This window comes from Alexandromys fortis, unplaced genomic scaffold, assembly GCF_014885135.2.
Source record: "Alexandromys fortis isolate MF-2015 unplaced genomic scaffold, M_Fortis_MF-2015_v1.1 scaffold_208, whole genome shotgun sequence".
Lineage (NCBI taxonomy): Eukaryota > Metazoa > Chordata > Mammalia > Rodentia > Cricetidae > Alexandromys > Alexandromys fortis.
Genome location: NW_026068082.1, coordinates 769,730 through 796,047, shown reverse-complemented (window position 1 = coordinate 796,047; position 26,318 = coordinate 769,730). Strand labels below are relative to the sequence as shown.

Sequence of the window (26,318 nt, the reverse complement as noted above, 5' to 3'; positions counted from 1 at the left end):
CGCCTGCGCAGAGAGGTCGGCAAATACCATTTGGCCCCGCGTTATTGCCGTAGTTGGCGGAAGCTCGAGTCGTGGGGCATTATGGGAGAAGATGGCGACTGCCGTCCGCTCCCGGGTTGTCCTAGCGCTGCCAATGTCACGTAAGTGTCACCGGGCACCGCCGCGTAGGGTCCGATTCCGCGAGGGGAACCTAACTTTTCTTCCTCATACCCTAGGTTCATGTGTGAAATTGTGCGCTCGAGAAGGGGATGGGGAGCTGGAGTAGCAGGGAGGGACGAGGAGAACCTGAACGCTTTAAAGCTCGAGTTAGTATGGAGATTGTTGGGAAGGTTGAGGTCAAGGAAAATTCAGGGAGGAAAAGGGGGTCGCACAGTGGGACATCGATTGCCTTCACGGTAGTAATCAATGGAAACCACGATCCGCGCCTCTCCGGATGGAGACTGTGTTAGGTTGTGGCGCCAGGGTCTGCCGCAGAGAGAAATGCTTGTGGAGAAAGAATTGGAAGCCGGGTGGAAAGAGGAGCGCAGAAGAGTGGAAGACAGCTTAGGACGTGGCGGCATTGCTTGCTTACTCTTCTGTTGTGGTTGGATTTGTTCTCAGTCCTCAGTTCGAAAGCATGCATTTTTTTTTTCTTCCAGAAGAAGCAAAGCAATCAGTCGTCGCTCCTCCCCATCTTCACTCCTCCGCCCCACAAAGCGTGTCCACTTCATTTATGTTTTTCCGTAGTGCATTTTACTCATTATCGATTATCATTGGCTGTCAGATCGCTTCATGTCAGAATCATTGGAAAGAGCTTTGGGGCCAGCAAGAGAAAGTCCAACAGCTGCCAATTAGGGAGTCAGACGTCCCTGTGCCACCGCCTCTTCCATCGCCACTTCTTTTGCCACTTCTACTGCTTCTATCTTCGTGTTACCAACTTAGCCCACATTTCTGCCAGTAGACAGGAAAAGCCACCCAGAAGAAGCCTTTTATTAAACCCTTTTTGCTACACTACTGGGGGAAACCACAGAAGAGTGTCTTTCAGGAGACTCGCCGAATGAGCCAGGCGAGATAGGCAGAGATGCTCCCAGCAATCCCAGCCTATCCTTTTTAGTACCAGTCACAGCAGGCCCTCTGTGCTTATGCTCCGGTCTAGGTGGAAATGGTTGCAGGGTCCTAGAATTAGGCTGTGATAGCATAGAAACCTGGTACAGCCTTTCCAAGTAGCCTGACTGAGGCCGGCTCTCGGGTCAAGGCAATTGGCTTCGGCTGTGTAGTTTTCTCAAGGCATCGTGGAATATGCAGGGCCACTGGTGCTGCTGTAAGGGCGGGTGGCTGTTTGATAATCTTTTTGATGAGGGTAATCAGAGCAGCAAGAAGTCCAACAGCTGTCAGCTGGGGAGTCAGACGACCCTGTGCCCCAGTCTTTTCTTAGGTTACCCTAGAATTCCCTACATAGAGTCCAAACTGTCTTTGAACCTACAATGATCCTCCTGCCTTAGCCTCTCAAGTACTGAGATTACAGGTGTGAACTACCATGCCTTTCTGTTTTATACCCCTACACCAAGCATTCCTTTGATGTTCATTTACCATAACTAAGAAAAGTTTTGAAGGGTGGAGAACTCCAGCCCAAGGCCTTAGGGTGAGGTGGCGCCCTTTTGTGGATACCTGCTTCTGTCTTAGTTGCACCAACTTACATACTTACCAACCCCCTACCAAAAATTGCTTTTCAGTGATTTTTACATCTAAACTGCACTCTTTTTGCTTTCTGTATATGTATTTATTTTGGATAGGAGTGTATATATGTGGACATACGTATGTATGGGTACTTGTGAATGTGTGTGCATATGAAGGCCAGAGGTCACTGTCTGGGGTCTTCCTTAATCATTCTCAACCTTGTCTGTCTGTCTACCTGAGACAGAATCCTTCAATGAACCTGAAGTCATTGATTTGGCTAAGTTGACTTGACTGAGCTCTAGGGGTTCGCCTGTTGAGACAGCCTATCACCTGTCACTGGGGTCACAAATGAGTGTCACCGTGCTTGACAAATTTTTCTTCTCTCTCTCTCTCTCTCTCTCTCTCTCTCCCTCTCTCTCTCTACACACACACACACACACACACACAGAGTGTCAGGGATTTGTGCCTTCATAGCAAACCCCTTACCTACTGAGCTAGCTGTCCAGCCTTTTTCTTTCTTTTTGCCTTTGAGATAGCAATACTCTTCTGCCTCCAGCCACATCATCAGCTTTGCTTCTCTCTTGCCGTCACCTTTCAGTCACGTCCAGACGGTCTTTCGTTGTTTCTCCATTCCAGTCTTACTCATTCTTACTTCTCCTTGCTTGTGTATGTTATGTGTTTCTCACGGGATTCCAGTCTTTGCTATTCTTCTTTAAAACCTTTCTCAAAACACTGTAATATGACTAAGGTTATATACCCAATACGACATGGTCTTTGCTTTCTAGTTTTGTATATTTCCTATAGCTTTTATGTTACAGTAGTTTACGTTTACTGTTGCTGGTACTTAAATCCCTAAGGTACCATTCCCAAAATAGTTACAAATTTCTAGAGAAAGAAACTGTTATTTATTGGTTGCTTTCATGATAACACGCGCCATGTTTGCTGACTCTGCTGTTTTCCTGAAGGTCCTGCCCTCGCTGCAGCAGCTACGGCTGTGTCTCGTGGCCCATCCCACCGCCAGCTTCATCATGCTGTCGTACCTCATGGGCAAGGTGGCCGCTCATCTGTCAGTGGGGTTGTGGCCACTGTGTTTGGAGCCACAGGATTCCTGGGTCGATATGTTGTCAACGGCCTTGGTGAGTCAGGCTCTTTTAGTTCAGTGCCCTCCATTGCCCTGAACTAAGATCGCCCCGCTTGAGACTGCGAGCCAGGTGTTTTTGTTTTAATGATATGACGAGTTACTTCTGTCTTAGAAGTATATAAATTTTATCTGCCTTGGCATTGAGAGAACATCCATGCTTCCTCTATAGGACATTATGGGAATACAATACACTGAGAAGTTATGGCCTCTTTGGTATGGCAGAATACACTTTTTACTAAGCATTAAGTTAATCTATCACATTAGAATTTGGTATTTTCTCAGTCACTAGTGTGTATCATACCCATGTCATGTTGATGTTGATTCTGTTTCCCTTCATCTTTTAGGACGAATGGGGTCACAAGTGATCATACCCTATCGGTGTGACGTATATGACACCATGCACCTTCGCCCCATGGGTGACCTGGGCCAGCTTATCTTTCTGGTAAGCCTTTGTACTGGGCATTGGAGTTATTAATGTAATTTCTGAGGTCATCGTTAGGGGTGAGAGGCAGTGTAGTAAAGCAGTAGTTTAACCCCAGACTAAGAGCATCCTCAATTCTGCTAGGATCCTGCAGCTCTTGTTTAGCATGCAAGCCCTAGTCTGACCATGGGCAAACTGTTTTCGTATAGCACTAGATAATGATTATTTGCAATTTGCAGATCATAGAATCTCTGTCAGAGCTGCTGAGCTCACTCTTATGGTCCCAAAGCAGTCACAGACAGTATGTAAGTGAATGGATATGGCTGTACTCTGGTATTACTTTATTAACTAGGTTGTATGGTTGACATGGTCTGTTGGCTCTTGTTTGCTTCTGTGTGGTAGACATTAGCCATGTGAGGCTGTTGAGCACATGAATTGTGGCTAGTCTAAATTGAGATGTACTATAAGATAAAATATGGATTTCAAAGACTGTATGAAAAAATTATATTCAGTATATGCTAATATTTTTTGTTAGTTATTATTACATATTGAGAAGATTTGAGATCTATTGGGAGAAATAAAATATTAACAAGAATTTCTCTTGATTTTGTGTTTACTCTTTTATTTGTGACTAGTAGAAGATTCTGAAAGTAGTAAATTTAGGATTTTATATCTGCCTCATGGTATGACTCTAAGGTGGTTTTACAAGCAGAATCACGGGGAAGAAGCTTAAGAGCTTGTTTCTGTTGGTGTGACCTTAGCTCTGAAGCAGCCCTTTCTCAGCGTCCCATCGCGTGTTCCTTTGGTCTTTGGGCTCTTCAGAACAGGGGTTGCCAGAGAGCTAAAGAGTGATTTAGCACTTCCTAAATCAAAGGAGTGATTTAGGTTGTGTGGGCTCTTTATCTGTCCAGTGAATGGTGAGCTGCTTATAGGTCACGTAGATTTTCAGCTCAGTTCATAAACTCGTTGGTGGTGACTATGAATTGTAATCTCAGGGGAAAAAAAGAACAGAATTTCTATATTAAAATAATTGTGCCAGAGGTGAGGACTCATTCCTCCAATCCCAGCACATAGTAATAGTCTGAGACAGGAGGATTATTGTGAGTTTGAGGTCAGCCTGGACTGCATAGTGAGCACTAAGCCATTCAGGAATAGAGTGAGACTCCGCCTTAACAAACAAAGAAGAGCCAGGCAGGGTGGCACACACTTGTAGTCTAAGCAGTGGAGGAGAGGAGGCATTCAAGGTTAGCCTGGGCTATGTAGACCCTATTGTAAAGCAATGTTAACAACAAAAACTTGAAGTTTTAGACACTGCATTTCTTTAATTCTTCTTTTCATGTCTTTGAAATAGATCTGCTATTATAAAGAGCATTAGGGGCTGGAGATGTAGCTCAGTTGGTAGAATGCTTGTCCTACCTACATGAAGCCCTAGGTTGGATTTCCAGCACTACAGTGAAAGTAAATAGGTAAATAAATAAGGAAAGAATTGAAGAGAAATAAGGAAATTGTCCTGAGTTCCTAGTTTGGTGCTGCTCCCTTTGGCTATTTCCAGTGGCAGGTGCCCGGTTTGCTTAAATCATACTTGCTTCTTTAATTTGTAGTAAGGAGGCCGCTTGTTTGTCACGGCTGCTCAGAACTGAAATAATCACACAGAAACCATATTAATTAAATCACTGCCTGGCCCATTAGCTCTAGCTTCTTATTGGCTGACTTTTAAATATTAATTTAATCCATTTCTATTCATCTGTGTACCACCATGCAGCTGTGGCTTACTGGCTAAAGTTTCATCTTGCTCTGGCAGGGCTACATGGCTTCTCCCTGACTCTGCCCTTCTTTCTTCCAGCATTCAGTTAGTTTTTGTTGCCTAGCTCTGTACTACCCTATCAAGCCAAGCCAGTTTTATTAATTAATCAATCGTATTCACAGCATACAAAGGGGAATCCCACATCACTTCCCCTTTCCTATTTAAATAAAAGAAAGGAGGAGGAGTCAGAGAGAAGCCATCTAGCCCTGCCGGAGCCAGATGGAACTTTAGCCAGTAAGCCACAGCCATGTGGCGATATACAGATTAATAGAAATGGGTTAAATTCATATGTAAGAGTCAGCCAATAAGAAGCTAGAGCTAATGGGCCAGGCAGTGATTTAATGAATATGGTTTCTGTGTGATTATTTCGGGACTTAGCAACCGGGAGCCAACCAGTGGTCTCCCTCCAACATCTTACTCTCTTGGGCAACAGAAATTACTATGTCTCCATCATTGGCTACATAATGAGCTGCATGTCAGCTTGGGCCAAATGACCCAAGTGCCCCACTAAATACACACCATTAAATATGAGCTGCCTCTTTCCAGTGTTTGATGGCATGAATGACATGTACTTTTACTGCCTGGTCTAGGAAGAGTGGAGGAGGGTGAGCAGGGAGTTTGAGACATCAGCTTCATTTGTTAAAATCAGTGGAGTCTCTGTGAAATGGAACCTTGTTTGTACAATGGCAGATGACCATTCTGAAAGTTGCTGTACGGGTTGAGGTGTTCCCCATGTGTTTTAATCTGATTGGTTCCTGCTGTTGCAGGAATGGGACGCAAGAGACAGAGATTCTATCTGGAAAGCGGTGCAGCACAGCAATGTGGTCATCAACCTCATTGGGCGGGACTGGGAAACCAGGTAAGTCTTGGTCCCTCCTGTCTTCTTTGCGTAAGTCTTAGGGTTCAGTGACATTTACCAGGGACTTCTGTGTGCTGGGGATCTTAGTGTCAGTTTCAGCCAGCTCATCAGTAATGGGTGACGAGGTTCATTGGTATATGTCCTGTGGAGGTTAGTGGGATGATGCATCATGTCAGTGTGGTTGGTGATGGGAATTTGGCAGTGACCAGTGTTGACTTTGCTTGAACCTGTCGATCTGGGGCAGCATTAGGATGTAGGATTTGCTTGTTCTACCATTCTCCAGTCTTTTAGATTGCCTCTTTGCGTCATTAACTGATTCAAATGTTGTTTAGTTTTTGTGAGGATTATCAATAATGGCTTATTGTTATTAGTATTATTTTGTCTTTTGAGACAGGGTCTTGTGATTCCCAGGCTAGCTGTAGACTTGTATTTCTCCTCTTCCACCTTGCATGTGCTGGAATTATGGGTGTGTGCTGCCGCACTGGCCCAAATATTGTTTTACTCTGATTCTTTCATGGCCCTTTGTTCACATGTTTTTCCTTTAGCATTTATTAAGTGTCTGACTTACATTTTTTTTAGTATGCTTGTTTCATTAAATAGTTTAAATTCTTTGATGACTTCCAGGTCCTTTCAGCTTTATGTCTCTGGTAGGGACTAGCATAGTGGTTTGTACAGGATGATCATTCAGCTGTTAGGTACTGAATTATGGCATAGCTCCCTCCCTCCCTCCCTCCCTCCCTCTCTTCCTCCCTTCCTTCTTCTTTCCCAATACTAAGGACTGGACTCGGCCTTCCTTACACCAGGCATGTGTTTTACCACTGAGCTATAGCCCTAGTCCCCGTTTTCTTCTTCATTTTGAGATGAGATCCCACTAAGTTGCCTAGTTGCCCAGGTTGGTCTTGAGCTCACTCTGTAGCCCAGGCTAGCATTGAACTTGTGAACCCCTGCCTCAGCTTTCCAAGTAGCCAGCATTAGAGGTCTGGCCCTGCCATGGCTAAATTTTTTTCTCTTTAGGGAAACCAAGTTTCACAAATGAGAAGTGAGTCCCTTTCCAGACCCCAGCATTTCCCTGCTTCCCTCTAGGCAGGATAGTCAGGTTTTCTTGGTGTGCCTTGATTGGCCCCAAGACTCCTTGAGAACATAAAGTACTTCTTGTACTGATTATAACTTTGAGTAAGTCTCTAGGTAAGTTAATTGACAATAAGAAGGGCTGGAAACCTTGGGAGAAATTACTTTTGACTTAAAGTTAAGGGTTAAGGCATTACTGTTTAAAAGTTTGCTACCTTTTTTTCTTTTCTTTCTATTTTTTTGTTGTTTGTTTGTTTGTTTTTATTTTTGAGAGAGGGTTTCTCTGTAGCTTTGGAGCCTGTCCTGGAACTAGCTCTTGTAGACCAGGCTGGCCTCGAACTCTCAAGATCCTCCTTTCTCTACCTCCCAAGTGCTGAGACTAAAGGTGTGCACCACCACCACCTGGCAATTGTTACAAATTCAAATACTGTCACGAAAATCAAAGTAGCATAGAAAACTTTGAAATCCTGAATTTTCTTGAATTCTTAACTGCCTCCCCCTTTTCTTCCAGAAACTTTGATTTTGAAGACGTTTTCGTGAAGATTCCTCAAACAATAGCTCAGGTGTCCAAGGAAGCTGGGGTTGAGAGATTCATTCATGTTTCACACCTGAATGCCAGCATGAGGAGCTCTTCTAGGTACCTGAGGAGCAAGGTGGGTGCTGGGGGCTCCGCGGTGCTGCACGGGCATGAGAAATGCTTTGGAATCTGATGAAAAAGAGAAGTGTTTCTCCACCATGTGTTGAGATGTCAGAGGGCCTTTCATTGTCCTTCTAGATCCAGGTGTGCCTGTGTTGTGGTTTTCATTGGTTTTTGATGTTGAGTACTGAACCCAGGGCCTTGGCCTTGCTGGGCAAATGCTCTATCCCTGGACCACAGCTCCAGATGCTGTACCTGTGTTGTGACCTTTTGGTTGAATGGTCTGTTGAAGGGTCTCATATATGGATAGACTGTATTACTGCCTCCAGATACTTGAGGTTGTGGGAGACACAGCAAACAGCAGGAAATGTAGGGTATGATTCCGGCCAAAGGAGACAGGCCTGGGTCCGCTCCTGTTATTACAGGAGCCTCTGTCCTCTTGAACCTTCTGGAGTCCAGTTTCTGCCAGTCACCCCCGGGCAGTGCGAAGGCTGAGACTGAGGGGAGTAGGTAGTGCCAGGGAAAATGCTCTTTGCATCGTTCATCTTCCTCCTGCAAACTCCCCTAGAGTCTGGGCTTGGCCACCGTGGCTCAGAGTCCATCTGGAACCTAAGTCTCATCTTTGTCCGGGCTTATTAGTGTCTGGGTCTACCCATAAGCATTTGTCTTCTGCCACAATGGGCTTGTCTCATGTCATCCTGACAAGAACAACAGAGTTCTTAATAGTGACTCCAGGTTTGTGTCCCAAGGCTTATATTTATTGAGAAAATTGTTTTGTAAGCACCAGTCATATGCTGTAAGTCGCATGTTGTTGCTTGTCAAACAGAGGTGACCCAAGCCCTCATTAGGACTCTAGTCCACCAGGGGAAATGATTCCCGACAGCTGCAGGGAGATTTTTTTCAAAACTCCAGTGCCCAGTCTGTACCCCTGACCAACTAAAGCAGAATCTTTTGGGGTGGAATTTGGCTTTCAACTCTCTATTTTGTGTAATCTGTAAAATGATCTGTGAGAGCTGTGCTTTTTGTTTTGAATGAGAGAATTTTTTTTTAAGTATATAGCAAGCGGAAATACAAGAATCAATGGCTATCCACAGATAGCGGGAAGTAACAGGTAGATGTCAGAATGTCATCAAATCAGATGGTCACAAAGTCCAGCTGGGATAACTGGAGTAGCCCAAAGAGAGAGCAAACAAAGCAACACATTAAACTAGGGCCACCAGACAGACGTCCAGCAGAAACCACCGGGGGAAGCCCTCTTGCGAAGGTCAGCTGGAATTTCTGTCTGTGCTCTAGACCCAGGTGGAGCAGAACATCCCCTCAAAGGAAGCTTCCAAATAAAAGGACAAACAGCAGTAGATGGCATGGTCAGGTCTCCAGCAGAAATGACTGGGGAAGCCATGCTGAGTCACGTGGGACTTCCTGATGGAGATTCCAGCAGAGCAGAGCATTCTCCGGGATGACCTCCGGCTTCTCTCCCAATGCAGGGCATTGTTATACCTTGAGAGAAACAGCAGTAATCTCTGTTGGAAATTGCTTACCCTCTAGCTTTTCTAAAGGACACAATAGCCGCTGCTATTTTCCCATCTCCCTTACGGAACCAAGAGTTCAGCCAGACACAAAAGGGGGTGTTTGAAAAGTACTTGGTATCAACACGCTGTGTCTGTGGTAGGGGCAGGAGTCAGCTCTGCTTCCAGAGCCAGCTTCTCAGCAGCCTCAGAAGAGCATGACACTTTGCTAGTGTAATTAGTATCTGTTCTACTCTCTCACCAATCAAACTCAGCGCAGATTAAGAGGCAGTGTTTTCCTTGAGAGAATGTCAGGGGGCAGGTTTTGGACTTACACTTCTGCAATGTCCCAGTTGCTCAGGGCTTCTGACCCTGGAGCTCTGACCCTGGAGCTTCTGACCCTGGAGCTTCTGACCCTGGAAGAGAGATTTGTGCTGGAGATGAGAGTTGAGAGTCAGCAGAATCTGTCATTGGAAGAAGAGTGAGGGATAAGCAGGTTGGCTGAGAAGAGAGCTCTGAATGGGGCCAAGGCATGCAAACGCTGACAGTATGGTGGGGGAGGGATACTTGGTATCAGGACTGGGGGACATGTGTGGTAGACAGGAAGCCAGAAGAGAGCAGTGTCCCCGAAGGCTGCCTTCCAGGAGGGAAGAGGTATTGTGAGTGTCACCGAGCAGTCAGGAGGACTGCAGTGTCAGATCTGTGGGCGTCTGTGATCTCGTCAAAAGTGGTTACAGATCAGATGTTGAAGTTGTTGAAGCAGAATTCAGAGTCAGATTGAGTGAAATGGGAGCTTGGTGTGGTCCAGCAAGGGTGGGCTTAGTTTTCTCTGGCAGGAGAGAGAGGTGGGAGGGAAGAGTTTGTGGTGGGGTTGGATTTTGTTTCTCTGGCAGGCTGCAATCTTCTTGACACAAAGCAGAGAGTCTGTAAACAAGAGAAAGAAACTGAAGGCTGGAAAAGCATCCAGTTTCCCTTCATTGTAGGGTCCCTAGCATAAGAATAGGAAGAATGTCTACAGAATTTCTGGGTGTGGGCTATTTGTTTTTGTCTCTCATGTGCTTTTATAACATTCTGTTAATTGAGCTTTTTGAATAATATGATTATCTTCCAAAATATGGTTACCTAATGAAAATAGGGCCTTGGAAATGTAAGTAGTCTCTGGTAGTGGGGAACGGGAAAGCCCTAGCACCTGCCAAAGAACTCAGAACATCTTTTGTTTTTGGTTGTCTAGGCGGTGGGAGAGAAGGAAGTGAGAAATGCGTTTCCTGAAGCCACCATCATACGGCCATCTGACATCTTTGGAAGGGAGGACAGGTTCCTCAATCACTTTGCAAGTATGCATCCTTCTTCCCAGAAGAGAGGAGTCCTGGTAGCTTAGCACAGCTGAGCTGAGCACCAGCTGACAGGGCTCTCTGAGCTCCCAGACCGAGTTCTAGTTCCTCTTCAGTTACCTTTCCTCTTTGGAGTTTCATTTTCCTCATCAGCGTGGTCCTTTCTGCTTCTGGGTAATGAGAGTCTGGTTAAATGTTGTGCTGTGGATTTAGGGAGGTACAGATTTACTTCCCTCCATGCTTGGCCCAGAGCATGGGCTTCAGAGTCAGAAACTGTAAACTCAGTAACTCTGTGACCTTGGCAAGATACGAGCAAATCTTTTGAGTTCTACAAATTCTCCCTTATCCCCATCCTGGACACCTGCCAACCGCTGTCTTTTTACTGACTTGGTTGATTATTGCATCTTTTTCAAAATACTACGATATTATAGTCATACATCATGAAGCCTTTTCAAATTGCCTTCTTTCCTTTCTATGTATTTAGGATTTGTCCCTGAGTCTTGTGGACTTGTTTCTTTGTGTGGCTCTGTCCATCTGTTTATGCAGCTTTTCTGTGTCTCCCTCTTGGTGCCAGCTGAAATTCTGCAGTGATTTCCACTTTGTTTTTAAATCATGATACACTATATAAAATATAAACCTTATCATGTATGAGTTCTTTATGTTGAGGCTTTAATGCCTGCTGTACCTCGATGTGGACCAAGGGATTTGGAGGTCATTAGGCTACATGATGTCGGAAGGGTTAGGTACTAACTGATGGGGTTGGTGACTGGTGAGAGAAAGGCCACAGTAAGAAGATGGCCACCTACAACCCAGAAAGAGAGCCTCACCAGGAACCTGCTGACACCTTGGTTTTGGATTTTCCAGCCTCCAGAGCTGGGAGAAAGTACAGTTTGGGTTTTTAAGCCATCTAGTCTGTGGTATTTTGTTATAACAGCCTGAACAGACTAGGCAGATCTGTGTGTGGAGAGGTTAAATGCTACAGTATGAGGAGGTTGAGGTAGCACTGGAGCTGGCTGTAGGCTTGGCTAGAAGCTTCGAGGGCATGACAGCCATGTGGACAGGAAGAAGCTGTGCTGGCCACATTCTCATTGCTATGGCTGTGACCCAGCAGGAAGCACCATGGGGAGGAAGGGCTCATTTTGCCTGACACCTTGAGGGACTGCAGTCCACCATGGTGGGGAAGGCATGGCGGTGGGATGGTGAGGCAGCTGTTGCGCGTTATGTCCACACTCAGGAACCAGGGAGACAATGCTACTGTTCAGCACCCCCCCCCTGTAGCCCAGGCTGGCCTGGAACTTAGAGATGCTGCCTCTGCTTCCTGAGAGCTGGAATTAAAGGCGTGCACCACCACAACCCAGCCTTCTTTTTACGTATTTGTTTGCTTTTGCTTCTTTATTTATTTATGAACCTTCACAACCCAGCCCCTCTTTATTCACTCACTCGCTCATTTATTTATTTATTTATTTACTTATTTATTTAAGGATGGGCCATCACAACCCAGCCCCCTTTCTACTTAATTGTTTGTTTATTCAGTCCAGAACCCTCAGCGTCTGATGTATTTTTTTACATTATCTTTATTATGTATTCTCAGGACAGTTTCTTGTTTCTTCTTCCAGATATTCGTTGGTTTGGCGGTGTGCCTCTTATTTCTTTGGGTTTTAAGACAGTGAAACAACCAGTATATGTAAGTACCCTGCATGAAGGCTTAGCAATAGGTGTTAGCTCGATTCAGGTTCAGTTCAATTTGCTCGTTTCATTCTTACCTACTGACTTTATTTTTTAACTTGGTCAACTTGCTGCAACTGGTTTCCTCAGTTTATCTAGGAGGTGCATGGCTTCTCAGTGTCTTCAGTTGTCCATTCACCTGAGAAAGCTTAATTGGGACAGTTGGTGTCGAGTGTCCCAGGCTAGCCTTGAACTTGATACTTCCCACTTCATCTTCCCAGGTAACCAAGGTTACAGACCTGGTTCTCCAGGTCTGATGTGTTAGCTCAGCAACTGCTTAGACATGTCCTATGGTTTGTATGATGGGCTGACACCGGTTTCTGGGAGTACAGAAAGGATAACCAGTGATACATACAGTTTGCTTCTCGGGGAAATAGAGCAGTTCGTATTCAATGTGAGGAGTGCTAGGAGGAGAGATTTACGTCACTGGATGAGGAGGCCTTGAAATCCAGCTGTGGACGGGTGCAGAGTCAGCTGATGCAGCTCTGTTTCACATACAGAGAAACCGCACATGCGAGGGCTCAGGGGAAGGAGAAGGTTGGGTTCCATACTGGGTTGGGCTGGGTTGGACCAGGGTTTCTGACTTAGGGTTTCTATTGCTGTGACAAACACCATGACCAAAAGTAAGTTGGGAAAGAAAGGGACTTCTTACATGTCTTCACTTAGGGAATTCAGGGAAGGGACTCAGACGGGTCAGGAGTCTGTAGTCAGGGACTGGTGCAGGTTTCATGGAGGGGCGCTGCTTGCTGGCTTGTGTGCGTGACTTGCCTTAGGACCAGCTGCCCAGGGTGGCACCATCAGAGTGGGCTGGGCCCTCCCACATCAGTCTTCAAGAAAATGCGCTACAGATTTGCCTACTGACCACTCAATTTTAGGGAGGCATTTTCTCGATTAAGATTCCTTCTTTCCAGATGACCCACCCTGTGTCCTGTTGGCAGGAAAACTAGCAGCTTCCCAACTGACACTGCTGGTATTTGGAGCCAGCCAGACAATTATTCAGTTCTTCACTGTGGGGTGTTGAGCAGCCTCTCTGTCCTTTAGTCAGTAGATGCCAGAAGCAGAATACCCCACACCTCCGTGACAAGAATTTTCCATATAGTTGTCAGCAGTTTCCTGACAATTTCTGGTGTGGATTCGGGTCTCTGGGTCTAAACTTGGATATAGTTCCTATTTTGAAAGTCAGAATGGCAGAGCATCGGCAGCTCCATGTGGTTCAACCTCTAGGTTATGGTGACTCAGGACAGAGTGGGGAACAGTGCTGAGAGATCACGTGGGTGAGATTGTGGCCTGGCCACGTCAGGAAGACCTTAGGCTGACTTAGATAGGACTTCTGACTAGGACGATACTCAGATGAGCCTTGAACATGATTATTTGAACATCGGAGTAGGTAGGTGGTTCCTTACAGTGTCTGAATATGAGCTGGTGTCATTGTTCAGTCCTGTCCCTGTGACTGCAGCCCCTGCGTTCCCTTCTCCCTTCGTCCTTCTTCCTGTCTTTCCATCTCTCCCTAAACATTTATATATGTATGTTTGTGATCCTGGGGTTGACCCAGGACAGTATGAATGTCAGGCAAATACTCTACTGTTGGGCTGCTTTCATACCTCACTTGAAAAAAAATTGAGACATGTTGTTCCAAGTTGCCCAAGCTAGCCTTAAACCAGTGTGTAGCCCAGCCAGGTCTTGAACTTGATACTTCCGGCCTCATCTTCCCAGGTTACCAAGATCACGGACCTGGTTCTCCAGGTCTGATATCTTAGCTCAACAATTGCTTAAATCTGTCTTATGATTTGTATAGGTTTCAGATGTTTCCAAAGGGATTGTTAATGTGGTTAAAGATCCAGATGCCAGAGGAAAAACCTTTGCCTTTGCCGGGTAAGTGCCTAGAGTTGGCCTTTATGAAAAGATGATGGTAGTTTATAAAACAGTACTTCCTGAGCTGGTCACTCACAGGATCGCAACATCTGGTGCCCACACTTCCTGAGCAGATCACTCACAGGATCAGGGAACATCTGGTGCCCACACTTCCTGAGCAGATCACTCACAGGATTGAAAGGAACATCCCACACGCAGCAGCTGGGGAACCTAGAACTTGGCCTGAATGTGCAGAATCGTAGTGGCCGTCTGAGAACCACTGCCTTAGACTACTACAGAAGCAGTCAACTCTTGGTGTCCATGGGTTCCTGTTTGCAGAGTCAATATTTTTGATAAAGTATTCAAGGAATCCAGGCACAGTGACTCTCACCTGTAATCCTAGCACTTGGGGGAGCGGAGCTGAGACAGGAGGATCACCACAAGTTTAAGGGCAGCATAAGTTACAGAGTGAGTTTAAGGCGACCCTGCCTCAAAAACAAAACCAAACAAAAAGTCATAGGGGAAAGTGTCTGCACTGAAGATGTACCTTTTTTCTTAACTTCTGAGCTCACTGATTGAGCTACAAGGGACTTGTCTGTCTCCACCTACCCAGTATCGGGTCACAGGCATGCTCCATTGTGTCCAGCTTCTTTTTTTTATGTGGGTCCTGGGATCTAAATTCAGTCATCAAACATGTGGAGCAAGCACTTTGCCAGCTGAACCATCTCCCCAGCTCCTTCAGGTTTCTGGTAGTATTAATTGTATTGCTTTATTCTGTCATCTTTAGTTAAGGATTATAAAACACACAGGGACACACTCACACTCAAATACACACATATATGAGATAAACCCAGTAAAAACACGAAATAGACCAATATAAAAATTTATTTTTATATATTAGCGAGTAAGGAGTCAGTAAATACAACTTAGTAAATCTTACTCACAGGCAGGGAAATGGCTCAGTCAGTTAAGTGCTCACCATGCAGGCAGCAGGGCAGAACATGAGTCTGACCTCCAGGCACATGGTGTGAAAGTTAAAAAAAAAAGAAAAGAAAAGAAAAAGGCCAAGTAGGCCTGTGACCCCAGGGAGAGGAAGTCAGGAGGATCCCTGGGGCTCCAGGTTCAGTGGAAGACTGCCTCGGGAAACGGAAACAAGGTGCGTCATACAGAGGAGAACTCTGGCCCACGTGTGTGCTGCAGGTGCACTCGTACACAGTGCATCCACCCACACGTGTGTTCGTGCACGACAGGAAATCATGTTCACAGTAGCGTAGAAATACAGTACTTAGGTAAATTTGGTAAGACATGTACCTGAAAAACACCATGAAAGGAAAGGAAAGAAGAAACGATAAGACCTTCCAAATTCTTGAATTGGAAGTGTCAATGTTGTTAAAATGGCAGCTGTCCTTAAATTGCTCTATAGATGGAATCTTGTCAAAATCCAGCAGGCTTCTGCAGAAAGTGACAAAGTCGAAATTTAAATGGTAATATAAAGATAATATAAATCGGTAACAGGCTAAACTCGTGATTTTCCCAATTGCAAAACTTACTCTAAAACTGTAATTATCAAGGCAGTTTGTGCCGAGTTAATAAGCAGTTCAGTTCACCAGAACCAGCAGTCTAGAAACAGCCTTTGTTTGCTTGTTTGTGACAGGGTCTTGCCACCTAGGTAGCCCAGGCTGCTCTAGGACTCATTATGTAATCAAGGCCAGTATCATACTCAAAAATCCTCCTGTCCTCTTCCTGGGATTATGAGTCTCCACCGCTATGCCCAGCTCCAAATCATGTTTATGGCCAGTTGTCTGACTGGGGACAAAAGTGCTGTGGCTCTTGAGTGGAGAGAGGGTGGTCTCTTCCCAGGAAAAGACTGGAAATAGGGATTTGGGCTTTTACTTTATAATCTGTGAGGAAAAGAAAAGGAATGTAAGCTTTAAATTATAAATATTTCAAGTGGAGCATATTCTAGATCTTGAGTTAAGCAAGATGTTTTTAGCTATAGCATCCAAAGAATAATCCATAAAAGGGAAAAAGTTAAGTTTGACTTATCAGGATTTGAAACTTTTGTATTTCTAATAATAAATACTATTTAAAAATGGAAAGCCTGGGACTAGAGAGATGGTTCAGTGGTTAAGAGCACTCTTTTCCAGAGAGCCTGGGCTCTGTCCCCAGCCCCACCTCCATATGGTGGCTCACAGTACCCTCATCTGGCCTCCATGGGCACCAGGCATGCACATGGTGTACAGATATACATGCCCCATATTAAATTAACAACAGAAACTTCAGTAAAGAAGGTAATACAAATGTTGAACAAGCACACACTAAGATGCTTGATGTCTTTTGTGGTTACTAGGCAAACTGTAAACTACATTGAGAGAGCATATTGCAGAGATAATATCAAATGCTAGTGACAATGTAGAACAATAGGAAATCTTGCAAATCGCTGCTGGTGGAAATACAAAATTGTACAGCTAGCCACATAAGTGGCCACAGTGGTGCGCCTACGATCCTAGCACTCTAGAGACAGAGGTAGGAAACTCAAAAGTTAGGGCAGCCTGAGCTACACGGTAAGACCCTGTCTCAATTAAAAAACTGAATTATAACTTAGAATGAGTGAAATTTATAGTATATAAAATATTCTAAAATAATGAATGATGAAGACAAAGTTTCTGCCTTCATGGAGCTGGTAGACTAGTTATGACACCCATAAGTAATAAGCCAAGCCACATATAATAAATTCCCAAAAGGAAAATCCAGTGAAGGAGAGAACCTGGTGGAGAAGGAATGGCAATTATATTGGATGCTCCAGAGGGGGCGTGGCAGCATGGTGATTTGTGACCACCCTCTGGACTGTAATCTGATTGGAGCATTGAGACAGGGCCAGTGTTGTACTGTGGGGGATCTTATTGGAAGGATAGGAGGTGGAGGCAGTAGACAAACAGCTCTAAGGAGAAGCAACAAGAATGTGATTAGGAGATGGTGGTAAGGCTGGTCAGACAGTTTACAGGGTAAGGGCACTTGATACCAAGCCTGAACTGAGCTTGGCTCAAAACAACATGGTGGAACTGCCTCCTGCAAATTGTCCTGACCCTGACGTGCTCACTGTGACTCACATTGTGACCACACACAGATACACATGGGGAGGGGTCTGGCAGATGAATGTGCGGTCAGGGGAGGGCCCACCAGGGTTAGATTGTAGTTGTTCAGAATGGTCCAGCGAGGAGCTAACAGTTGATTGCAGGGGTAGAGTAGTAAAAGGATTGGAGATGAGCTGGTGCAGAGTGTAAGTGAAGGGCTTAGCCACCCTCAGAGACAGTCATTTCTCCACCTTAGGGACAGGCTGAGCATATCGCCAGATGCAGACAGCTCTGAGAGACCAGGAACATGAGAATGTCAGCCAGTAGACAGGATGGCTTGCTCAGAAGAGCAAGTTGAGGCCAGAGACGATCAGTTCCGTAGAGAACTCATTGGCAAGCAGAGCTGAGAGTGTCATTTGAATCACTGAGCAGAGATAAGAGGTGAAGCCAGTTCAGGGGTTTGCTCTTCTGCTGGTGACTTTTGGTTTTTGTTTGTTTGTTTGTTTTTCCCTAGAGAAGGCAGTATTTACCTTAACCAGTGTAGGGATCTAGCTGACAAGCCTAGTGGAGAGGGTCTCAGACCCAGACTTTGCTGAGGATATCTGTTGCCAATGATCCTTAATGCCAAACTGTGAAATACTGGCCCCTTTCAGTGTGAGCCAGGGGTCTTTGCTTTGTCCAGTCACACGTGATGGAGTGTGTTGCTGTGGAGCCTCTTGAGGAGGCACCTTGCACACAGGTAGCTTAGCCATGATCTAGTGTTGCCAGCAATGTACAAACCAGAGAGCCTTGACAATCCTTCTGGGATTTAAGGGCTGGAGGGTTCCGTGTGAGACTTCCTCTAGCTGATACCAGCATTTCTTTTCTTTTTTTCCTTTTTGTTTTTCAAGACAGGGTTTCTCTGTAGCTTTGGAGCCTGTCCTGGAACTAGTTCTTATTGACCAGGTTGGCCTCAAACTCATAGAGATCATCCGCCTGCCTCTGCCTCCCGAGTGCTGGGATTAAAGGAATGTACCACCACCGCCCGGCTACCGGCATTTCTTTTTGCATGGTGGATTTTTATGTTTGTTTTTGTAAAATGTTGTAATAATAAGGTTTATAGCGAATGATCTTCATTTTGCTCTCAGTTATGATCTTTCTGAGGCAGATGGCGTTAGGAAAGTGGGTGGGTAGAAGTTGAAATGTATGTGAAGGTTAATTATTAAAGCCTGGTCCCAGAAACACGGAGGCTGCCTATGTAGAAAGGATGACAATTCAGAAGATGGAATTGGTTTTGGTCATTGTAAGGGAGAGAAACTATCAGAGGCAAGAAAGGTGTATAAATGACCATAAACATATGAAATACAATTAATCTCGTATATTAAAGAAATGCCAGGTAAGCCAGGCTTGGTGACTCAGGCTGAGGTGAAAGGATTGCTGTGAATTTGAGGCCAGCCAGGGCTACACAGTGAGACCCATCTCAAAGGGAACAGAACGATAAATGATAGGGGGCATCATAGACGTATGTACGAGAATGTGAAATAGGCTGTCTTTGGCAGGAAGGTTAACAGGTGATTCTTCTGTGCTTGTCTCTGTTTGTTACAGTGTGTTTCCTTTTTCACAAGGAAAGTGTTCATTGTTTGTAAAAAAAAAAAAAATTGTAGGGGGCAAGTTATGTGAAGTTATGTTTTGGTTTTCAGACCGAATCGGTACCTGCTCTTTCACCTGGTGCAGTACATCTATGGCATGGCCCACAGGACCTTCCTCCCCTACCCCTTGCCACGATTTGCTTACAGGTAAGTACTGTGCTGTCTGTCCGTGTCGACCCATGAGAGGGTTGGCTAGAATCCCTTCCCAGGGTACCAGGAAGTACTTCTTACAGAAGGCCAGTCTACACATCTCTAGTGTGTTAATAATCTCTTGTAATTCTGGCCAAGAAAGGAACTGTAGGTGACCTTAACAAGCAAGGATGACCTTAGCAGTGTTCTATGGGTAGTTCTTCAGAGTCTCCAGTTTAAAACCCTAGGGTTGGGCTGGGGATCTGTCTCAGAGGCAGAGCATTGTGGCAGTGTGAAGCTCTGGGTTTGGTCCCCAGAGCCTTGAACAAATACACAGCAGTAAAATCCTGGATTTTGATTTGGAGAAGATTCTTGCTTGGGAGCTGGTGTGAGGGAACAGTCAGTTCTCCCTTTGTTCTTTCCAGCTGCCCACCAGGGGACAAGGTTCCCAGTTCTTGTTAAGGCAGGCTTTGGTGTAGCTGGGGAGGAGGATCCTGACCCAGACCTGGTCCCTTTGTATGTCTGTCTGTCTTCCTTCCTCCCTCCCTCCCTTCCTTTTCTTCTTTTTCTTTCTTCACTTCTTCCCTTTGAGGACTATAATTTTAAACCTACTAGGGTTGGTAGCTCAGTGACAAAACTCTTGCCTGGCCTGTGCAAAGTCCTGAACTCATTCCCCAGCATAGCAACATATACGTCCGTTCTTCTGCTGGCCATGTTTTCCATCCTGGACCATCAGAGCACATCTTAGTCTTGGCAGAAAGATTTTCATGTCTAATGTGCCAGAGACAGATTTATAAATCAACATGGCATCCATTTCTTCATTTAGTCAAATATTTACTGACTGCCTTGCATGTCTCAGGTAGTGTTCTAAGCACCTAAGATACTGCAGTGAACATTTGGGTAGTGTGGTCTCTAGGCTGTAGGGTGTAGCTCAGTGGTTGTACAGTGGTCTCTAGGCTGTAGGGTGTAGCTCAGTGGTTGTACAGTGGTCTATAGGCTGTTCGGTGTAACTCAGTGGTTGTACGGTTGTCTGTAGACTGTGGGGTGTAGCTCAGTGGTTGTACAGTATGCTGAGTACTTGCAGGGCCCTGGTTTCAATTGATAGCAACAAAAAAAAACAAAATAAGATAAAAAATTTAAACAACAGAAAACACAGCACACTGTGATAGTGATTGTTTATTGAGGACATTCTCCTTTGGAGGCTTTTCTTTGACTTCTTTCACACTCATAGTGACTGCTCATAGTAGACAGAGTATGGACACAGTGGGCAGAGGAGACATAGTGACCGTACATAGTAGACAGGGACAGAGCGTGGACATGGGGTCAGAGGAGACATAGTGACCATACATAGTAGACAGGGACAGAGAGTGGACATGGGGTCAGAGGAGACATAGTGACCATACATAGTAGACAGGGACAGAGAGTGGACATGGGGTCAGAGGAGAAGACATAGTGACCATACATAGTAGACAGGGACAGAGTGGACACGGGGGACAGAGAAGAGACCCCAGAAGCCAGAAGACTGCCCTCACTAAACACTAGCAGAAGATGAGAAACTGCCAAATGGAGGATTTCTAAGGCATCAAGAGAAGTTGAGAGGAAAAGTCATTTTGTTTGTTTTTTTTTTTTTTTGGTTCTTTATATCATGCTAGCTTGAAACCTGCTGTGTAGACTAGGCTTGCTTTAAATTTGGAACAGTCCTCCTGCCTCTGTCTCTGGCATGTGTACCACTGAATCACAGGTGCAGGCCTTTTTAAAGGGATTGCGCGTTTGTGGTGATGGTTCAGACCTGAGCCTCTTACCTGCTAGGCAAGCATTCCACCGTGCAACAGAGCCTCGCCTAAGAAGGGGTAGCAAGCGCGAGGGTCTGAGGAGGAGAGTGCTGCCCTTGTTCACCCTGTCTCCAGTATCGTCTCCAGTATCTAGAGCAGTTACAGAGGAATCAGGCAAAGGGTGGACAATAAGGGCTCATTTTGCAAAAGTAGCACTAAAAGTATTCAAAGCAAAGTGGTGGAACAGATTAGAGAGGGGTATGTTGTTGATGCTGACAGCCAGCCTATCAGGGGAGGTACTGGGGGACACCAATTATTGTTCTGGGATTCCTTTCTGGGTTCGAGAGAAGGAGAAGTTTGGTTGCTAAAGAGAGTAGCTCATGGAGTTGTTTTGATTAACAGATTCGATCATATAATCATTTTTCTGTATGTCTGTTTCCAAAATACATCTAATTTTAGTCACATGTAAGCCCAGTTTTGCATAGATATAAGATGGTAAATTGGTTCTCCTTAAAAGTTTATTTGAGGACACAATTTCACTTTACTGAGTATGCACCAAAACCCATTCCGACTGGATTAGTTTCCAGTCTTTGCACCCAAGGGCACTGGAAATGTATTTGAAAAGAAACTGTCCCAAGTTTGATGGTCATTAGGGGAGAAGAAACTTAATTCATTCAGAGAGGAGCATATGGGTAGCTAGATGCAGGTAGGGGTCTAAAGTTGCTTTGTCCGATGTTTGGAGAGGTGCATGCATAGGACATGCAGGTGAAGGAATTAGGCTGCCACGTGCATTACAAGAAGAGGCAGGTGTGCATCACCCAAATCTGGTTAGAGTCTGAGGTTACTGAACTATTCCCTATGCTTGTCTGCCTCCGCACTGTGCCTGGTGCACAGAAGGGCCCCCATTAATATTTGTGGACTGGCATGCTAGTGAAGGCAGCGATGTAAAGAACCTGAGATCTCCACAAAGGAACACGGAGTCATTTGGGACCAACTTTGGTACAGTGGAGGACTGTAAACCAGGAGGAGGGAAGCATTTCATGTTGCCCATGAAGGTGAGGGTGAAGTCAGGGTTGGCAGGTACAGATGGCATGGCCCACGGAGTACCTTGCATTGTCCATATTAGATCTGTTAGTGTGGACCCAGGCATGGGAGCTGCTCTTAGGAAGAGTGGCTATAACTGGAATTTTATATACTGCTTGAGAAATTCTGAGCAGTCTTAGGGCTTCTTTTTTCATGGATTTATTTTGTAGTGGGAACATTCTTTCAAGCCTTTAGGAAGCTGGAGCTACAGGGCAGGGCTCATTGCTCTCAGTAGTAGAGTACTTGCTTAGCACATGGGAGGCCCTGAGTTTGGTTCCTAGCACCACACACACACACACACACACACACACACACAAGCTGTAGATTTAGACAGATGTGATGGCACATGCCTTTAATCCCAGCACTTGGGAGGTAGAGGCAGAAGGATTAGGAGTTCGAGGTCATCATTAGCCACATAGTGACTTTGAGGCTTGCCTGGGGTACATGAGACCCTGTTTTAAAAATCCAAGAAAGGAAGGGAGGAAGGAAGGCTGAATTAGATATATCTTCACAGCAGTAGAGCCAAGAAGTTGTTATTTTCTCAGAAACAACAAAGACAAAAACTCGGTGAGTTCTTGTGTGCAGCAGACCCTCTTTTCTGGGTCTGACAGGCTGAAGCCCAGTGCAGAGACTCTTCACCCATGCCACATGTGTCTCCTTTCCAGGTGGGTTGCCAGATTCTTTGAAATGAGCCCATTTGAGCCCTGGACAACGAGGGACAAAGTGGAGCGGGTAAGTCTGGGCATAGCAAACCTCTCACCAGATAGCGCTGTAGAGCTGGAGAAGTCAGTTCAGTTTGGCTGACTTGCTTGAGGTTGTAGGGCTCCGTTGGGGGAGATTTCTGCTGACCAAGGCTAGCCCTTCTGCTTTGGGCCAACCTGCATTCATTCTTACCAGCTCCACTGTCTTCTCTCTGATAGTGTGGTCCTCTTTCTGTAAGGTCTTTCCTGTCAGCGTTCAAACATGCATACTGGTGTCTCTCACTGAAGGCAGACTCAGTCCTGGAGCCCTCCAGTCACTTCGCTGTTCGCTGTGTTCCCTTACAGTCCTTTGGGTTTTCAAAACTCACTAATAGGTGAAGGTGACCTTGGATTCTTGGTCCATCTGCTTCTACCTCTAAGTGTTGAGATTACAGGTGTGCCACCATGTTATCTGACTTTCCCTTCATACCTTAACCTCTGAAGAGCTGTCTGTACCTGTTCCCAGCATACTCTTGCCTCATTCTTTCTTTAATTCCTTTGAATTAAATTTTATCCCTCTCTGCCCTAAAACTGCCCTTTCCCAGGCTACCCACAGCACCACACTGCCAACTCAGTCAGTTTGCTGACCTCATCTCACTCCCACTGTGAGCAGCATTTGCTAAAGGACCTCATTTCTTCTATTTGAGATGGTGTCTTTGCTGCTCTCTGGCTCTCCCTTCTCTCAGTGGGCTGTGCTGAAGGCTCTGTTCCTGCCTCCCTCCATCCTGACTGCTGTCTGTTCTGATGGGGTCACAGCCTCACCTGCTCTCATTTCTGTTTGTAAATTACGCTCCTCCCAGTTGCTAGCTACTGCTGATAAAGGCCAGGCTACAGTTTTTTCCTGTCCTGGAGTCTGCTGTTACACTGTGCAGATATACATTGTAACTAGAACTGCAGCCTGGGTTTTTTGTTTTGTTTTGTGGTTTTTGCTGTTGTTTGTTTGTTTGTTTGTTTACTGTTATCAGGTGTTTTTGTTGTTTTGAGACAGGGTCTTACTGTGTGCCCTTTGCTGGCCTGGTGTTCACAGTGCAGCTCAAGCTGACTTTGAACTCATGCTGATCATCTTTTCTCAGCCTCCCAAATGCCTGGATTACAGATATGTGCCTCCACCATGCCCTGCTGCTGCAAGTTTGTGTTCTGTCCTCGGGCTCTCATCTCAGTGACAGCCCTTTCTATGTTGTTCATATAAAAATCTTGGAATCCCGTGCAGTTTAGATTCCTCTTCTAGACCTAAATGAGCATTGCCCCACGGGACTTCCCGCAGTGCTCAGAGTGGCCTGTCTGTACTGTCACGTTGTCAGCAACAGTGTGTGATGTGGAGCACTTGATCCATGTCTACCATGGCTGCAGATACCAGATTCCAACTCTATTTTTTTAGTTCATTGAAACTGAAATTTGAGTCACATTTGACCAGTGGCTTCTGTGTTAGATGGTAAAGAGCTAGACCCTCAGCAACCCCCAGTAGATGCCAGGTCGGGCCACCCCTAACACCTGCTTGTTCATTTAGTGTTTCATTAAACATGTTTCTAATACTGGAGGTTTGCCATGTACTGAGGGCAGAGTGCATAACTGTCTCTCTTCTACCTACTGTAACCCAGGCAACAGCCCCTCTTGTCTGCCTGCAGTTTGCTGTGCTCCAAAGCCCTGGCTCTTTCTCACGTCTACCACGCTTGTCTGATTCATTGATTATTTGCTCCCTGCGTGCCCAAATCTTGCTGGGAAGATACCAAATAAAATAGAAAGATGACAGCGTCTCAGCCTGAGTACTGTGGGTTTTCTTTCTATTGACAGGACACAGCCAAACTGTCCCCTAAGAGCTAAAGCACAGCGTAGAGTTGAGAATAGTGCCAGGGAACAGAGACCGGTAGCTTTAGTCTCCCTCTGACAGGCTGACTAGAAAGCAGAAACCTTTCCATGGTGCCTTCCTGTGCTTGTGCCCGTTGTCTGACACTTGCTCTTACCATGATGACTGAGAAAGTATGAGTATAGTGGGTTTGGTTTGCAGAGATCCCTAGAGAATTAAGTAAACACACTATGGTCCTTTCTTTGTTGTTTATTGGGGGTCACAGGATGGGACCTGGTGTGGTTCCGTGCACAGAAGGCTCTGCTTTGGTAACTTTTTGATGGTCATTCTTCCCTAAACAGGATGAGTTTGGCTTCTGACTTTGCAGTGTTTCTTAACCCAGAATGAGTATATTTGGAGTTAAAAAAGACAAAAGTCTAATGGGGCCAGGTGTGCTGTTAGAACCTACAGTCCCAACATTTGGGAGGCTGAGGCAAGCATCACAAATTTGAGGTTAGCTTGGGTTACATAAAAGGTTCCTAGGCGTTACAGTGCGAGACACTGTTGCAGGAAATTTATTTGTGTTGTTGTTCTGAGACCATCAATGGAGTGGGACCTTGGTTTGGAAGGCAGAGTCCATATTCAGCTGGCTGGAGTGTACCATAGTTTTCTGGTGGACTCAGGGGAAGATAGAGGGACCCTTAGATGGAATAGGGAGGAGCTTGAAGAGATGCATGTGCTTTTTTGGTCTGGGAAGGTGAAGAAGGTGGATCTATCAGGTTATTTCCTAATATTTAACTCCCAAACATTATTTTTTGATCAACAATAAAAGAAGCCACAATAACTGGTACCCCACATGAGATGCCAAATATAGTAGTACTTTCTTATTGGGACCACCAGCCCACAGATAATGAGACAGAGGCTTATTATTAATTATAAAAGCTTGACCTTAGTCTAGGCTTGTTCCTAACTAGTTCTTATAACTTAAATTAACTCATGTTTTTAATCTGCATTCTTAGAAGCTCATCACCTCATCTCCGAGCTGCCCATCTTGCTTCCCCTGCTTCTGGCTGGTGACTCTGCTTTCCTTCTTCCCAGAGTTCTCTCTGTGTCTAGAAGTCCCAGCTGTACTCTCCTGCCATTCAAGTTTTTATTACATTAATCATAGCAGTACATCTTCATTTGCTATACAAATATCCCACAACAAAATGCTGTCAAAAAATTCTGAAACCAAACCAGAATAATAAGCTAAAACTTAGAGAGCCAGAACCCAGAGACCCAGCATAAGAAAATAGGGGTGGGTTCCTTCTATTTTAGCTCTTATCTGAATCCCTGGGTGGAAAGACAGCTCCTGCCTCTCTATACTAGGTTCAGGTCTATGTACACGTGCCTATGCATCCCCTGGTCCAGGGTCACTGTCCTATGTTCCTGAGTGGTGTGGGAGACCTGCCTCTGGTCTTTGATGATCTTCACTATTTGTTCTGCTTCAGTGAGTTTCAGAATCAAGGGTTACTATATGTCTCTAAAGGTATCTCCTCAGTGACAAGCCTCAGGTCAGCTGGAAGGTGTGGATGATTTAGGGGTGATATTTTCAACATGCTCTATGGTCCTCTCTTCACAGATACACATCTCAGATGTGCTAACACATGACCTGCCTGGCCTGGAAGATCTTGGCATTCAGGCTACCCCACTGGAACTCAAGGCCATTGAGGTGCTGCGGCGGCATCGCACTTACCGCTGGCTGTCTACCGAGAGTGAGGAGACAAAGCCTGCCAAGACAGTCAACTATTAGTTCGTCCAGGCCACCTGTGTTCCTTAGAACCCATTACATAGTAAATGAGGTCGCTCTATTAAATATCTGAGGATTCAGTCTGCCTCACGTTTCCTTCTTGATTATTCAGAGAACTCTCAGCCATTCAGAACTGAGCCTAGTTTTCTTCAAATAACTATGTATAATATTAACACATATGACTATTCTCTGGAATGTTGGAGGGCTGGAATTCTTAGACCAAGGCCCTATCTTCAAAGTCAAAATATTGTTATGATCTCGGGGAATGTATGGTTATGTAGATGTATTTGGTATAAATGAGCACATATACACTTGAAACTGA

General features: G+C 45.3%; 1 protein-coding gene across 1 annotated transcript; it reads left to right on the top strand.

Annotated features, from left to right (window-relative positions):
- The first annotated feature begins 21 nt into the window (after positions 1–21).
- Positions 22–26,318, top strand: Ndufa9 (NADH:ubiquinone oxidoreductase subunit A9). Its single transcript, XM_050121974.1, has 11 exons — positions 22–140; positions 2,622–2,792; positions 3,142–3,239; positions 5,790–5,881; positions 7,461–7,602; positions 10,323–10,425; positions 12,039–12,106; positions 13,943–14,019; positions 18,752–18,847; positions 22,350–22,416; positions 25,829–26,318. Exons 1-11 carry the CDS (start codon positions 92–94, stop codon positions 25,997–25,999), a joined length of 1,134 nt encoding a protein of 377 aa, XP_049977931.1. The 5' UTR covers positions 22–91; the 3' UTR covers positions 26,000–26,318.

Bases quoted from the DNA above. Each gene is read 5' to 3' on its own strand.
- Ndufa9 (XM_050121974.1), top strand. From the start codon at position 92: ATGGCGACTGCCGTCCGCTCCCGGGTTGTCCTAGCGCTGCCAATGTCA. The intron at 5,882-7,460 runs GTAAGTCTTGGT...CTTTTCTTCCAG, and splicing joins GGGCGGGACTGGGAAACCAG to AAACTTTGATTTTGAAGACG. The intron at 10,426-12,038 runs GTATGCATCCTT...TTCTTCTTCCAG, and splicing joins GTTCCTCAATCACTTTGCAA to ATATTCGTTGGTTTGGCGGT.